Raw genomic sequence first — 17,920 nt, 5'->3', positions numbered from 1 at the left:
CACTCTGCAGCCTAGCTTGCCCCCAATCCACAGAAATGCAAGCATTCTTCTACTGTTCTGTCTGGCCAAGGCCCAGCATTACTCCGGGCTAGTGAAAGCTTGGGCTCTTTCAGTCTTCATTAATGATTTCTCACCCTGACCCAGGTCTGTCATCTGAAATACCTGCATCAGCACTTACCCGCGTTTTACCAAGACTAACTTACCTCATGCTGCAACTTTTCCTTTAGCAGAGATGAAACTTTTCAGATTTTAATCGGTAATCAGACTTTTTGACTTTTCCAATGAAAAGTCAGATTTTTTTTACGATTCCTCCCACAAAATATTTTTTCAACTATAATTTCCCAAAAATCACTGAAAAGTCAATGAAAACGGCACGTAAAAATTATCCAGAGCTTAGTTTTAATTGCTTTCACCTGAGGCTAATGGAGTGCTTCTACGGTAGCAACACCTAGGCTAACACATGATATGGAAAAATCATTGCATCACACGGAAATACAGTGTATGAAGCATGCGTGTAGCACAGTACAGCTGCATACGATGATATGCAACGGTACCTACCAACGTACCTACCGTGCCGCCCACTAGCACATGGCCGGTCGGTTACGGGTAAGCTCATCTGCTCATGAACATGATGAACGATCCAGAGGATAAAATCCAACATGTGCAATTTTCGAAGGTTTCAGATTTAGTTGTATAAAATGCAATGCTTTAAAAATCTCAATGATTGTCCTGAGGATGGCGAAGAAAGCAATAGTGAAACATTTCACTGGCATTTGTTTGAAGAAAAAGACGATAATGCCCAATTTTTTTCACACGTACTATACGGAGTTGTGTGGTTGAATCATGGACATGATTGAATTGTTGTCATGAAAGGTGCCCTTGTCTTTCGGGCTTTTTCCTTGCCTTTCTCAAGTAAGAAGTGAACTTCTTTGTTGATGAGTCCATTACAAAATAACACTAACAGTAGATCAGGCCGTTTGATTTTATGAAAACACTGACCATCTTTTTATCAAAAATTTTCCTTTGGATCAAATTAAAACGGGAGTCGGTGTCCGGAAATTGGGCCTGAAGTGTATTGTACATACAATTGTGTATGTGTATTACAGCCCAGATTTCGGACACGTAATTTTGTTAGGCCTGTTTCCCTGATTTTTCCCCTATGCCAGTTTCATCTCTGCTTTAGATTCTTTGGCTGTTCAGTGTTCAGGGTCCATGATGACCCTTCCACAGTTTCTCTCAACTTAAGGATTGTCACAATCACCAGACCAGTGTAACCCAACCCCAGGATCCATCATGGATGATTGCTCACACTCTCATTTGATTAGCTGTGTCCTCAGCAACTTAAGTCTGTGTTAGAATGCCTTAGTCCATCACTAATTTGGCAGACGAGACAGAAAAAAATCCCTTTTCTTAATGGGCATGGCAGATGAAGTACTGGTTGTCAGGCTGTCAGACTCCACCAGTCCTTGAAGTTCCATCCAACTTTGGATTACGCTGCTGCTTCCAACCATAGGCTGGCTTGTAGCAGTCACTATATCCCAAAGGCTCCAGGCCTCTACCCTCAACTTATGGGGCTCTTTGACCCATTTTACTTGGTCTTAACCCTGGCTATCCTCTGACCATTGATAACTTAACCTCAGTCATGGTTCCAGTTAATGGATGCTCCCAGACCACCCACTGACTAAAACAAGCACCGGGCTCTCTAGGGAGAAATCGAGTGTTTTGACAAGAGATGACATTCAGGCACCATTGCTATGGGACAACACCTTTACTGGAGCGAAAAGGCAGATGCCAGCCATTGCTCTTTCTTCTGCTGACACACCTGCTGTAATGTCCCCATGTGGCTATTGTTCACTTGCTTATTGGTAATCATTTTAAACTTGATTCCAATATGCTGCCTTTACTTATGTCCGCTCCAGCTCTATTTCTGGCCCCTTTCTCCTTCGGTCCAATCTGGTCTCCTGCCTGGCACCGAGTTTGCAACATGTCTGCCTGTACCCTGAATGAGGGTACCGTCTGGGAGGATACAACAAAATGGCGGCCTCTTACATGAATCTCCAGGGTGAGCCCATTTCCTGGCCTCTGCTTTGCAACATGGTACTTCTCAAAAGAGAACGACGGTTAGCTTCTATTTCAGCTCCTGTTTTTCCAAGTCTCAGGCATGGCAAACCGACCCTCTACTATAGACCAGCTGTTTGCCCCCTTTTCCCATATCTCCCATCTCTTCTGAGTGTCCAGGAAGATCAAGGCAGATCGATTCAGAGCTGTTTCTGGGCAAATATGGCAATTTAAACATGTATGGCAGCTTTCTCTGCGATCAGGTGTCCATGCACATTTCATCCGGGCATGGTTTTATACCCCAACTCACCCTTCTTATGTTAGGGGTCCTTGGGCAGGTTTTACACTAACTCGGGCCCCTTCGAGACCCTTAATGAGGCTGCTATCCTGACTATCTCCTTGGTGATGACCTTCCTCTTGATAGTAGCCATGGCTTGCTGCAGAGCGAACTCAGCGAAACCCATCCTCATTAAAGTTCTTTGGAGCCAGGCCATGTATGTTCCAGCCCCATGCCTCCCCTCCCACAGAAAACAGCTCATCAATGATTTTTGACATCTTGATACCCAACTTCAAGCTTCTCTCATCAATTTCGGATGAAAGACCTTGGGTCTGTACCCATAGCTGGTACGTAATTTGGCGGCGACTATCAGACCGAGATTAAATGAAGTTCTGCCGCACCATCTAGCATCTCGCAACACTATCGCCTATTGGGCTGCGTCTGCCATGTGCTTGTATTCATAGATTGGCCTGTACCCCAGGAACAAGGTACATGCCCAAAAAGTCCAGAGTGTAGCTTTTTGATGGGCCTTTTGCAAGGATGTGCCACTAACGGACATCTAGCAAGCCACATGGTGACATCCACCAGCATGTACACAACCTGCTACTTCCAGAGCAAACAGACCATGCAGCCCCTCGACTTAGCATCCCAGCAGCATTACCAGACTCAGTTTGTACACCGCTGGTGCCCCCCAGTACCAAACAGTAAAGGCCTGTCCTCTTTGGTGAGTGCCGATTTCCTGGTTTCGTTCTGATGGGTGTTTATTCATAGGGATTACACTCCCGTGCAGCCCGCTGACCAGCTTGTACACTTTATGTTGTATGCTTGAACCCACCTACCTATATGAAGTAGTGCTCTATGGGTAAGACAAGTGCAGTAGAATCCCCCTCCCCCATTCTACTTGCAAGTACTTACCCATGGAGCGCCCACCTGCCTCCCAACTCTCAAGCACTTGTACTCTCAAGAAAAGAGGGAGTGAAATGGTGGACAGGCCGCTAAATAATGTAGGAAAATGATAGAGAATGGATAGCATCTCTCATGTGGTAATGCTCTACAGGTAAGTATTCGCTAGTAGAATCGGCACACACTTCCGGGGGGGGGGGGGGGTGGTGTCAACATTATCAATATGAGTCACTATTTTGCAGTTTAAAAAAGCTTTCTGCGAACATAACTTTAATTTGGAGTCCATACAAACACATAACCTAGCATGTCATTTACTTCTTATTATGTTTATGCTGCAGATTCACAATTCCTCACAGGTCCATTACAATGCTTCTAGTCCAAATTCAAGTCACTTAAAGTGACGTTACAAAGTTGCCCTTGTTATTTGTTCATCCCTTATTACTTGTAACCACACTTTGAAATTGATATGTTTTCACTTTTTTTATATTCTTCAGTGACTTTGGGTTTAGCCGCAAAGGTGAAAGTAAAGAATGCAAAGTGAGTGCGGATGTTGACCCCTCACACCTGGACATCTGCATTAATGGAAACGAGGAGAAGATCAATACTTGGGGGTAAGTTATACAATAAAACCAGCTTCATCTGTTTAACCTTCATTTTATTCTGTGATCCCATCACTGCATGAATGAAACTTTATAGCTGATGTTCAATAATGGATGTGTATGAGTGCAGTGGTAAGAATAATTTCATGAGGTGACACATAAAATTTATTATTTATATGACTGCACATTACCAAAAAAGCACAAACAAAAATCATAATGCTGTAAAGCCCTATGTTCTGTCCATCAAACAGACATACTTCTAGTTTATTTCAATTTTTGTTTTGGGGGAATGTTTTTATGAACATGTGTAGCATTTTTCAGTTATCATTTTTATTTCATTGCCTTTGATTGTAAATGAGAAACAAAAAATACTATGATTTCAATCACAAAAAGGTACTCTTTTTCTTTTTGGAAATACCAACATTCTGACCAGTTAAGTAAATCTATAAAAAAGAGTCTTAACTTGAGTTCTGGGAAGTAGTAACACCGTGTGACATTGATCGTTGTTTATAAGTTTTGTGGTTTAGAGCTGTGAAATATTGAAATAATTATAACAAAAATGTCAGTCACGTCAACCTCATCCCCAGTGCTTACGTTATTTCCAACCTCGTTTCCAATAGCCCTGGATAGGAAACTTTCTTCCAGCATCCTGATTCGATACCGCAATTGGCTAGAACTGGATTTATATCGTATACTTGGTGTTGTTATTAACAACGTGCAGTACGTGTTTTCGCGATCATTCGTCCACGCCTTATCGAAAATATTCATTTCCTTTCCAGTTTGTTTTTATTAATATAAAATGTGATACTGCATGTTGTCTCGTTAAGATCGTAACAGTTTAATTAATGTAAAATTGTATTTTCGTAACTCATGCCATGCTCGCGCTGCGACAAATTGATTCTGTTTTTACCTCAGACATCGCATACAAAAACAAACACAAATGTCACACACTAGGCATGCACCAGACTATTCCTCATTTGCATACGTGTTCAAAAATCTTGCACATGCAAATGATCCAATACCAGGGTGAGAGAACAGGTAGTGGTGGGTGCGTACTGCTCAGCACTCTGGGGACGAGTTTGCAGTCACGTGTAATGTCAGTCTCGGTCTTTTAGCTTAAGGTAATGTCAGTCACGTTATTGCACTCTGAAGTATATTACAAGTAGAATACTGGTAAGTCCATGTGCATACAATGTACAAGGTGGGTAAAAAATAATGTCACTTTGGATAATTTGTTGTCTCCCACAAAAATGGGAAAGGTTACTATTGATTTGGGGGTCAAAAGGTCAAAGGTCAAAGTCACAGTAGTAAATTAAAGGTTAATGGTTTCCAGATGATAACTTCACTCCTGTTGAGGGGTTTCAACAGCAACACTGTTATTTTTCTTCTCAGTCATCATTCGGTCTGGGTATTAACCATAAGTCAGTAAAAGTTTCACTGATATTCATCCATGCATGAAAAGGATGTATCCATACAGGCCTTTCTTTGTGACTACCCCAAACCATACCAACACGATGTTCAGAATATGCCTTTTGCTGTGAACACGATGGCAACAATGGGCCTGAGGACAATGAAGGAAATTATAGGAATAGCAGAACAAGACATCAATAAATAGAATTACATTTATTGAACTTGAAAGTGAATGACAGATACGGTTATTTTCACTTTGTTGCTTCTCGACCCTCCACCTGTCTGTCATTCAGATCAATGCGTAGTTGTGCCCATGTCCTCATGTCTGCAATAGCTCTGCGGACCATCCGTGTTCTTGTGAGGGCTTGGATTTCACAAGTAATCCTGGTGAAAGTCCTGCAGGGTGTTTGGCACAATGCAGTACACCCGGTCCTTGAGGTGCCCCAAAGAAAAAAAATTGAAGGGGGATATTAGATTTTGAGATCTTGGCGCATCTTATTCAGGTTCTTGGCAGACTTATGACTCGTGACTCAGACTCGGACTCGAGTCAGACTCGAGTCACATTTTTAATGACTTGGACTCGCACTCGAGTCACTTTGACTTACGACTCGGACTCGGACTCGGGGCTACGGACTCGAACTGACTTGTGACTCGATGGAAATTACCGCACTGCACACGCACACATACGTAAGTCGATCGTTTTCTTTACTGTGCAATACATGTACAGGGCGCTCGATACGGTGCGTGTGTGGCCGTGGCCGGTTACCGATCTATTGATTAAAGAAATCAATGTACCGAAACTTGTACCCCGCCGTCCGCACGCAATACTGCATTGGTGCAAGATTGATAGGGTAAGGTACCAGACTTTTCTTGGCAGACGTCCTGTCGTTCACTCGTGTATTGCTGTCGCATCGCGATAACGCGATATGATTAGTCTGCTGATCTGCCAGTTTCGGTAACGTTACATGCAAGTTGCAATGTACGTAGATCATGATAGCATCCACTCCAAAAATTGTCAATTTTGGGTATCTTAACTTCAAGAGAAATGCCAATGGAAGATCAGGTGCAGAATGCAAGTTCTGCAAGAGGAAATAGAGGAGAAAACCGGCACTACGTCAAACTTCAATCGCCACCTTTCATAGAAGTCTAAAAAAAGATATTTGAAACGCCTGAACTTTAAATGCAAAAGTTAGTCCAATACCAGTTTTGTCTGAATTGCCTTTATAACTGTTTTTGCGAATGAACTCCTCATTTCCAGAGAAAATTAGAGAAAAGCTGTGGGGAAAAATGGAAATTTACAGCACCTAAAATGTATGTTTTTCCAATACTATATCAAAGGTGACTCTGAATCTCTGAATTCCCTAAAATGTATGTTTTTCGATACAAAGAGGTGACTCGTGACTCGGGACTTGGACTCGACCTTTGTGACTCGTGACTCGGACTGGGACTCGACCTGGAGGACTCGGGACTCGGACTTGGACTCAAGAAATGTGACTCGGATTCGGACTTGGACTCGATGTTTAGTGACTCGAATACAAGTCTGGTTCTTGGTTGTGGCATTAACGTTGAATACCCCCTTAAAATATTGAGAAACATTGTGTTGTTAGTGTTTTTGGGTAGTTGCAAAGAAAGGTCTGTATCCTTTGCATGCATGGATGAATATTAGTGACATTTGTACTGAATGTGGTCAATACTCAGATCGAATGTTGGCTGAAGAGAAAAGCTGGTAAGCTTTCTTCCTTTGTGGGAGACAACAAATTTTCCAAAGGGACATTTTTTTTAAACTCACTCTGTACACGTGGTAAGCATTGTTGTAGTACTCGTACTCGGTACTCGTATAATTTTTTTTTAGAGTACTCATACTTCAATGTCAAAGTACTCATACTCGTAACGACGGTACTGGTACTCGGGCAGCAAAGTACTCGTACTCGACATGTCGAAATTATACTCGATCATCAAAGTACTCGTACTCGAATAACAGTACTCCAAATGGTATCGCTTGACTTACCGCGGCCTTATTTTATTATAATAAAGAACGTGCAACTGTGTAAAAGTCGTCGTTGCGGGCAGCAAACAAAACACAGTAAATCGTGACGTAATAAACAGGACTCCCGATGCACAGTAGCATACACGAGTCCTGTTTATTACGTCACGATTTACTGTGTTTTGTTTGCTGCCCGCAACGACGACTTTTACACAGTTGCACGTTCGGGTCGAAACTGGACCTGAAAAACAGCTCTCAAAAGTACCTTTTGTACTCATTTCATGACAGAAACAATAGTTGTTTTTATTTCATCACACCTTAGGCTACATATACCCGAAAAATGACGGAAATGTCTTCGAGCATTCCACAACCTCTTTAACTATTACATGTATTTCTACACTCCCATGTATACTATTAGTGTACCGGGTATTTCCCGTGTATGTGTATGTACATGTATGTAACAATCATAACAATCATGGAATGTGGAAATGAGTGTTGGAACATCCTCTTAATGGCTGGAAGTTAAGGTGAAGTTGAATCACATGCAAAACACATTTTTCAATTTCGGCTCTCTATAGATATCGTAAAATTCCTGGAGATATGTGCGTAAATGGTTTTCAGCCAGTCAGAAGCATGGACACACTTCAGCAGCAGTGCACAAGTGGTCTGGAGTCTAACTTGTCTGTGGAGCAGGTGAGAATAACCAAAGTTTAGTGTCATGGCAAAACGGTCTCAATTCATTTTAAACTATTTAGAAATAACATCACAAGCCTTAGAAAGTATAAATAAAGACAGTCTTTGATTCTTATGTTACAGATACATAAATCAGTCAGATTTTTTGTTTTTATGCTCAGCCTTGGTGAACAGCCACTGTTTTTGCCCGCTCGAGTTGGGCATGCGAGAATGTGCGCCATGTACTTGACGTGCTGTTTTAGACAGAACTCGCTCGCTCGGGATGTCCGGCAGATTTTCAGTATTTCGCCAGCATTTTACTTGTACACGTCGGTGTCCTCACCGTCCATGTTCTTCTTCTTGCTGAACCCGCCTTTGACTAGCTTCCTGCAGAAATTCACCCACAGGCTGTCAAGCTTGTCTTGTACGGAGGCTTGGAGTCGTTCGGTTTGCACTGCATAGACTAGTCTGCTGCGCACCATTGCCTCCAACATCCGGACCCGTGTTGCCATCTTCACCTCCTTGTCCGTCAAGACGTCCTTTAAATGGTCTTGTCTTTAAATGATTTGAGCTTTACATGGTAGATTACATCATTTCATAGTGGTGTTTCATAGTCTGCTAGTGATGAGGCCAAGAACAACCAAAAATTACTTCTGCTTCCAATTACATGACTTTCAAAAATAGGATCAGTCAGTCGGAAAATCTTTTTATTTTGATATTTTTGCAATTTTGTTTATGTGCAGATTGAATGGAGTATTTAATCATATGCATATTGTTGGTTTGAATTATTTTCATTTGCACAACAAAAGCAATCAAAACCACCCTCAAAAGTGATAAAACCTTACCTTAATTAGTCCTCCTGCTGTCTAAACAGTCACAGACGATCAAAATTCACTTCCACTTCCCCTGCTTTACTTTTAACAATGGCTAGTCACCAGCAGTCAGATCAAACAGGCAAAGCTGGCAAGTTGTGGTTTCACGCCTTTTTTTTTTATGCCCGCGGCGAAGCCCAAGGGGCGTACTGTTTCCGCCTTGTCCTTCCGTGGGTGGTTGGGTTTATACGTATACTGACTTATGGGGTACCGGGAACAAAGAGCAACAATAGGGACAATGGTACCCTGCAAGTCGGTCTTTAGAAATCTCAGTACCCCATACGTAAAATGCTATGGAGTTTGAGATTTCAATGGGAACAAAGGAGAATAAAAGAAGGGAAGTCAAGTGGACAATAGTGGTACCCCATAACTACCCAAAACATGTATGTCTGAGTTTGTCTAACAGTCACTATGTGGGCATGTGAACAAAAGATGTCCACAAAATTCAGGGTGTGTTGACGTTATGTGGACTAAGCTGTGTCCACATAACATTTCGCCCTCTCTGGAAAACAGGTTTAGGGGCATTTTTGGGTTAGGGTTACCTGTCGCAGAATAAAGAGAAACATTCAAGGAAATCAATAAGCAAATTTTGGGTTGAAAGAGTCTTCACAATTAAAGTAAAGTTATTTTTTGTACCGAGTTTTCTTAACTACATGAAAACAAAGGAATGTCCACATAGAGTATCTAAAACTCTGTTACAACTGTAGCTAAGGCCTGTCATGTAGCTGAAGTAATTAATGAGATATACGCACTATAAATGACCATTACGGATATTACACTGTAAGACATCGATTTTTGTTTTTCAATACGCATTGATAAAAGTCTGTGAAGTTTTTTGCAAGTATTGAATGAAATAACTATGTTGTAGTAGAGATAGGTTCTCTATAGGGAGGGGGGGGGGGGCTGGTACCGTCTTATGCACACAAAGGGCAAATATATGGTGCTTTTCAGGGCGATACATGTGCGAAATTCTGAAAAAAGGCACCCAAAACGGCAGATGCCAGAATAAAGGGCACCACTTCTTTTTTGAAAAGGACACTAGTTCATAAAAAAGGGCACTTCATAAAAAAGGGCACTATTTACAAATTATTGGGGGGGGGGGGTTTAAGCTCGATGAAAAAAGGGCATTTGAATGGAAAAGGGCATTCTTTACAAAATATTGGGGGGGGGGGGGGAATACCCCCCTTACCCCCCCCCCCCCAGGCTACGCCTATTGGGGAGGGGGGGGGGGGTATTCTCAAGTTGCCTTGGGTCAGATTGGGTTCAGGGGAATAAGATCAAATGTCAACAATTTCGAGTTGAATTAGCATGTCGCGCACAAGTGCCGTTTTTATCCCCCATGCTGCAAGCCGGAGGGGAATATTGCGACAGCTATTCCTTCTGTGTGTTTGTCTATGCGCGTTTGTTTATGGTGTAAATCGAGGTCACACACGTGCAACATCATATATGAATCGAGGTCAGGAACCAAATGGACAACTCATCGGTTGGAAAACGTGTAAAACCAATGAGAGCTGTTGCGAAAAAGTTTAAGTACAAACAAAGGAAAAGGGAAGAGAAAAAAAAAGAAAATCCTCGATTTACACCATAAACAAACGCTCTTGTATTGTATTACGCTCGAGGACAGACAACAAAAGGAGCACAAAGGGGCCTTTGATCCTCGGACGACGGTGCCTATTGTTAAAAACTGGTCCTCTATCGTACGGTTATGTGCTTAGTCTATGGGAAAGTGTTATATTAGAGGGACAAAGGGAAACACAATAGGTTGTCCTCAGGCGTATAGTAAAACACGACTGTGCGCGCATGTGTGTGCGTATGCATTTTTTCTGTGTGTGTGTTATGTTTTGGTTAAGTTAACTCTTGTCGGCACGATAACTTGAAAAATACTTTACTTACAATATATGAACTTGAAATTTGGTTGTGGGTTGTTCTTGGTAGCCTTATCAAGCCTATTGATTTTGGGACCGATAGGTCAAAGGTCAAAGCATTATTTTGCTAAAACAATAGAAATCTACTATTTTGGTTAGGGATACTCGCTTTACAAAAAACTGCCAGCATGCCAGGGGGATTGCGCAAGTCTCACTTGCAGTATTTTTGGATTAAAGTGTTGAGACAATAACTGGGAAACTGATCAAGTGACTGGTCACCAGCATCGTCATCTTATCAGCGAGTTGTTTCTGCACACTGTTGCTAGAGTGGGCTTGGATCAAGTAGTCAACTTCCCTACAAGTAGAACCAACACACTCGATCTTATATTAATAAATTCCCATCATATGTTACCAGATGCGAGAGCTCACCAGGCCTAAACAATCATGACATCATTCTTCTTGACACAAATGTACAGGCACAGAGGCGAAAACCATCTCGTCATATGATATCAGTGATGTAGTGCCTTGATGCTGGGCCTTGGCCTTAAGGCTGGATTTTAGGGCCTTGGCCTTGGCCTCGAGGCTTGAGGGCAAAAGCCTTTGCCTTGGCCTTGAGGGTTCAGGGCCTTGCAATTTTGAGTCAAGACTCTTCAAGGCCCATAGATTTTTGCACTTTCCAGATAAATCTGTTGTAAATTTTGCTGTTACCATTTTAATCGTATTACCATGGAGGAGGGAGGCACCCTATAGATTTGTGTGTTGGGCACACTTCCACTTTTATAGCATCATATTTTGTTACCATTGTAGTAGATTTGCTGCAAAAATATTCCGTACACTTGTGGGGCTAATGAGATGATCACTTTAATTGCATATAACTATGGAATAGATCTGATTGGTTGTATATGTCTCCCTGATAAGTGCTAAAGATTTGCATGTATCTGTTTTAGATGATGCTGATATTTCTGACCATGTTGGGCAAGCAAATAAAAATTTCCAAAATCAGTTTCTTGGATCCCCCTTTTGTTACACTTGGGAAAATTGTGTGTCAATATAGAAGTAAATCATTATTTTGTTTAGTTAAACCATATTGAAGACCTGAACTTATACTTTAATAGATACAATGCAGTCATAAAACGGTGTAGGCCTATGGGAGCATATTGATTGCAATTAAAGAAATGTTGTTCTACGTAACGAGCAATTTGTGATGATAAGGGCGGATCCAGAAGGGCCAAAAGGGGCCATGCCCCCCCCCCAAAAAAAAAACGAAACTATTTTTTTTTCATGTGACGTCGTAATAAAGGCAGGCAATGAGAACACCACCATCTTTTCCTAAAAAAACATCGGTTAAAATGGTCAGAAATTGCCTCAAATCGCACCACAGAGCATCTCGAATCCAAAAAAAATTCGGGGCCCTTAAAGCGGGCCCCGAAGCCCAAGCCATAATTTTTTGCCCCACTTTTTTTGGGGGGGGCCAAAATTTCTTGGCCCCCCCCCCAAACTGTGTTCTGGATCCGCCCTTGCGTGATGATATGTCACTCATGTGACTATAATTAGTTCTATATCAGTGGTCATTTCATAAAACAGGGCCTTGGCCTTGGCCTTGAGGGTTAAGCCTTGGCCTTGGCCTCGAGGCTTTAGGGTCAAAGCCTTGGCCTTGGCCTTGAGGGTCAAAGCCTTGGCCTTGAGGGTCAAGGAACAAAGCTTATGGAACAGTGCTGATTTTGACACCTTTAGGGCAGAGTCTAAGTTGTGGGCTGACAGCATTGTTGATAGTTGCTCTGTACATACTCGAATCAAACAGCTGGCGACTGAAGAGCAGGACGGTCTGGAAATATCGATGCAGGAGCATGTTCCATCAAAGCTCAGTACCACAAGATTCAACCAACCGTGGTTTAATTCATCATCAAAGAGCGTCACGCAGGAAGTCACATGCTTTCAAGAAAGCCAGGCGTACCAATAAAGAGTGGGATTGGCTTCGCTTCAGACGCCTAAGAGAAAGAGTCACAACAGACGTGTTGTCAAGCCTATGTAACCAATATATCATAACCATCGTCTGCTCTGAGCCCTTCAGGAACAAAAAACTTGGTGGGTTGGTGAAGATAAAACGATGCGATCAGAATGGAGTAGCTCCTCTGAAGGATGGCAATTTCATGCATGCCGACCTGAAAACCAAGGCAAACATCCAGAACAAGCAATTCTGTTCAGTGTTCACCTGCGAAGGTTCTGCGGACCTACCGACTTGGGTTCCAACCCTCACCCTACCATCGATGATATCCAAGTCAGTTGCCCTGGGGTAATCAAGCTTTTGAAGAACCTGAAACCACTAAGCTTCCATAGATCAGGGAGTAGTTCCGTCAGCATGGAAGAAGGATCTTGTTGTACCCTTGTTCAAGAAAGGCAACCAGTCACTGGCTGCAAACTACCATCCGATATCGCTGACAGCAATCCTACATGTATGTAAGTTTAATATGTGCTCATATATATACTTCATTGTGCTGTTATTCGCCATCTCACTCAGCATAACATCTTATCCGATGCACGGCACAGCTTCAGAAAGAGGCGATCATGTGACACCCAACTGATTCTGACCAACCTTGACCTAGCTAAAGGGCTTGATGAAAAAGGGCAGATTAACCTTCTCTTACTGGATTTCCAAAGCCTTCGATAAGGTCTCCCACCGTCGACTCCTTCAGATGGTTGATTACTACGGCGTCCAAGGTCACTTTTTGCAGTGGATCCAAGATTTTCTCCACAATCGTACACAACAGGTTATTGTTGATGGGAGAGTACCAGTTACATCAGGTGTGCCCCAAGGGAGTGTATTAGGTCTACTTCTCTTTTTGATATACATCAACGACCTGCCTTCCTGCGTCAAAAGCTCAACAACCCGCCTTTTTGCAGATGATTGTGCACTGTACAGACGTATCTCATCGAGTCTTGACATCATCTTATTGCAAGATCTGGATGCACTGTTCAAGTAGGAACGTACATGGCTGATGGAGTTCAATCCAACCAAGTGTCAGGTAGTACGCATCACAAACAAGCGGAAACCAGTCCCATCATCATATAACATCCGTGGACACAGTCTGGAGGAGGTTGACTCTGCCAAATACTTGGGTGTTGATGCAGTAACAAAGAAGGCTAATTCCACGTGAGCTTTTCTCAGCCACAACTTCAGCTGTTGCACTCGCAGAATCAGAGAGGCTAGCTACATGACATATGTTCGCCCCATCATTGAGTACGCCGCTCCAACCTGGGATCCCCACACTGAAAAAAATATTAAAAAACTGGAGCAAGTTCAGCACTGGCAACTACGACCGCACCTGCAGTGTAACATTAATGCTACAAGACTTGCACGGGAGTCCACTCAAGGCCAGATGTCTTCAGAGCCATCTAAGGATGCTTTATAAGATCTTGGTAGACATACACTGGAGTTCCTTCCTCACTGAGGCCAAATTTAGTACTAGAGGTCACAGTTCAGGGTTCCTTGTGCTCCATTTCGAAACACAGGTTGTCTACTCATTCTTCCCACAAACTTGCCGAGACTGACCTTGGACCCAGCCAGCCTACCCTCCCTCAGTGCGTTCAAATCAGCATTGAGGGATGTTATACTCACTAGCTTCAAGTTCTGTTTTTAACCTGCACTGCAGCACTATACATGTACATAGTTTGTTATTAGCACAGTGAGTCAAGCACATTCATTGTTATTGGAGCACACCCCCACCTGTATTGCATTGTTTTTCTCATTGTAGAAGTTTGCACTTTTCAGAAAAAAGCTGCTAAGGCCAATTATTTGTTCCCAAATTGTGGTTAAAGCATGAAATTTGGCATGTAGAGCCGAAACGGTATAACAATTAAAAAAAAAAAAAAAAAATGTTCAGCATTCCACAACCTCTTTTATAATACAGTTCTTCTGAATTTTTATTCCTTGCGCGCCCCCTCCTTTTTTTTTTTTAAATCAAGCTCTGCCCCCGAATCGGCAAGATTCAAGGTGGGTCCACCTCTTAAAATGATTTTTTGTTATACTGTTTCGGCTCTGCATGCCAAATTGCATGCATTTACCAGAATTTGGGCACAACTAATTGGTCTAAGCATCTCCACTATTACCCAGGATACGTGTACATTTGTATCTAGGCTTATGAAATATATAAAAATGTAATTTTTAAACCATTTTATTGCAACTTTATCCAACTTGTTTCCATTCTTACGTAGCATTTTTGGTTTCAGGAGGTCAATCTCAACACTTTAAATCCAAAAACGGCACTTGTTCACGAAATTAAACTCAAAATTTTCGACATTTGACCGTAGCCCCTGACCCCCATCCAACCCAGGGCAACTAAGAATGGCCATCTCAGAACCACCCCCGACGGACTATGGCATGTTACATCAACCATCAAACCCATAGGCGTAGCCAAAGGGGGGGGGGGGGGGGCAAGGGGGCAATGGACTCCCTTGTAAAAAAAAATTAAAAAAATTGCAATATATAGAGAGGGAGAGAGACTTGAAAAGAGAAAAAAAAGGGGAGGGAGAGACACAATTAATGCGGCAGTTCACATCAGATCATAGCCTGCTAGGATTAGTTGCTCATACATGTAAGACAACATGAATAGTTAATGCGGTACCCGCTGCTATGTACATACGATTTGAACCAGCCAACCAATCCGGTTAGCTCAATGGTTGAGTGGTAAGACATCTGCACTACATGTATACAGCAGGAGGTCATGGGTTCATTTTTCCAACTTTCACTCGGGAGGTAACACGCTGAGTATACAGTGTTTATACGTCGGTGAAGGGCAAAACCTAATTTGATTTGTCACCCAGACACAAAAATCCCGTCTCACTTTGTGTGGCATTGCCCGTGCGTTTCTGACGTAAACAGGTAGTCGACCAGCATTTTCACGAAGACAGAAAAGACAACATGAATTTTAAACTTTCATTTTTAATTTGCTGATTATAAACTCTAGGGTTGTGCCATAAAATTATGGTTTGTCGGGTAACCGGAAACAGAAGTATTTTTGGGGGCCTTATGACTTGTATCCAAGAGTCCGTCCATGATAGTTTTTATTATATAACCGTCATACAGATCCCTGTCATTTGATTGGTAGAACTTACATCACGTGACATTCGTTATTACTCCCATTCACGCCGGGGCTCAAAAAGTCCCACTCGCCCATAGGGAATGGGAAATACTATTGAACAGATAGGATCATTCTTGTTCCATGACGCGGTATTTGTGTGCAAATGCATGCTAGTATGGGCGTTCACATTGCGTGTAGCGCGTATTGTTCCAAAGAGCCAGCGCTACAGAGTTCGGTTCAAACATTTTGTGAAGGGGTGGTTTGGAAGAGACAAATACAGTTTCCACCAATTTTGTATTGAAATAAAAGTTCAAATATATCAAATGACAAGGATCTAGTGGCTTTAGATTGTGAAATGGAAGGAATATTATTGCTCTGTAAAATCTGGACTTTTCCAGTTCACTCAGCTTCGCCTCGTGAAATGGAAAAATCCAGATTTTAACCTTGCGATAATATTCCTCCCTCTTCACTCTGACCTGTATAACAGTGCATCTGCAGACCAATGTAGATATTTTTCTTTCAAAAAAAGCAAAACCCAAATGTTGGGACCATTGTTTTAGTGAAGTTCTGCATGTAGACCTTTCACAATATAGGATATGAAAGCCCAATTCATAGGCTTTCTTTTAGTACAGGAATCATTCAAATCACTCATGTACTTTTCAAGTTACGGAATTTTAAACACAACCACTGTTTTAAAGTTCTGTCCACGGATCACAAAAAAAGGTGTGCCTTCTTTCAGCAAAACGAAAACAATTCACACACGTCCCTTTGTGATTTGTTTTTGTTTTGCTGAAAGAACACTTACCTTGTTGTGATCCGTGGACAGAACTTTAAAACGGTGGTTGTGCTTAAAATTTGGTAACTTGAAAAGTACATGAGTGATTTGAATGATTGTTGTACTAAAAGAAAGCCTATGATTTGAGCTTTTGTATCCTAGATTTTGAGGGGCTACATGCAGAAATTCACTAAAACAATATAATGGTCCCGACATTTGGGTTTCGTTTTTTTTTTAATCACCCTGTAATAATGACTGTATATAACTACACCTTTTGTGACAGTGTACAGTACAACAATTTTGGCATGTTTATTTGAAATGTGTCACTCTGCAGTTAGATGGCCATCAGGTAAAGACATGGACAATTGTCATGATTCTGCTGGCAGTTGCTTTCTTTTCTGGAATTCTTGTTTTCTTGCTGTACAGGCACAACAAACTCCCCTGCACCAGACCAAGGTAAATGATAAGATTTTTATCACTATATGTCCGGTGTACTTTATGAAATGTTTTGGTGTAATTTAATGTAAACAAACTGCAATTTGTTATCTGTGGGATTCATATGTGCTTGAAAACAAGGGCAGATGATTGCAGTTAAGCAGAACTTCAGGTATGCAGTTCGATATATTTCTGCTACTTAATGCCGAAAATTGCAGGGTTTTGCATCAGAAAAAAACCCCAGATAAATGCCTACGTGCATATTTTGCAATGGAAAACCTTACAGACCTAATGTTGATTTTCAAAACCTAAGACAGTTTACCCATTTCTATTGGTCGAGAGCCCGTCACGTGGCTGTCACGTCACGATTGACAAAGACTGGCTGTCTAGGCCTAATTTCACAACACTGCTAAGCAAAAAAAAAAATGCTTATGTAGATACGATAGTTTGTGGTATAACTGGCAGGAACATTAACCCTGAATTTAGTAATATGTCCAGATTGTTGATCACCAAATATTCGCTGAGTAATTTGATACTCACATTTGTAATTGCATATGCCAAGAAATCAGTTTACCACGCTGTTGAATCAAATCATGAAGGTTTTGACCTTTCAGCTTGGCATCATACCGCTACTCACAGCTTAGTGATGGAGACAATTTGGATAAGATGATTGACTTGGAATCTCATCCAACATATCATGACTCCTCCGATGAGGTAAGCACTGCCTATTCAATTGTTCAAAACATTGTTGGTGTTTTTAAGCCCATATGACATTAACTTAAAGGCTAATTTTCAAAGCCCTCTATCCATGCAGGAACTGCAAATCAAAAACCCTGTGATCTGTCTAGAGTCAGACACTTCCTCTTGTTATGCCCTGCCGGCGAATCATACTGTTTCCGCCTTGTCCGTCCGTGTGCGTGTGTGCGTGTGCATTTGGTTCCACAGCGATATCTGGATTGTATCCATTTATGTCTTGGACCTTGATACAATTA

At 41.9% G+C, this 17,920-nt stretch overlaps 1 protein-coding gene across 1 annotated transcript in view; it reads left to right on the top strand.

Moving 5' to 3' along the window:
• LOC119741058 (sortilin-like) overlaps positions 1 to 17,699 on the top strand; it is a gene marked incomplete at its 5' end in the record, with an annotated part of 45,989 nt that extends 28,290 nt beyond the window's left edge. Inside the window, 4 exon segments of the mRNA XM_038216696.1 lie at positions 3,733 to 3,849; positions 7,810 to 7,924; positions 16,828 to 16,949; positions 17,543 to 17,699. Of these exon segments, the coding sequence (XP_038072624.1) occupies positions 3,733 to 3,849; positions 7,810 to 7,924; positions 16,828 to 16,949; positions 17,543 to 17,699 (511 nt within the window).
• Positions 17,700 to 17,920: the final 221 nt, after the last annotated feature.

The sequence above is a fragment of the Patiria miniata genome, unplaced genomic scaffold (genome assembly GCF_015706575.1).
Source record: "Patiria miniata isolate m_02_andy unplaced genomic scaffold, ASM1570657v1 HiC_scaffold_11, whole genome shotgun sequence".
NCBI lineage: Eukaryota > Metazoa > Echinodermata > Asteroidea > Valvatida > Asterinidae > Patiria > Patiria miniata.
This window is presented reverse-complemented; position numbering and strand designations above follow the sequence as displayed.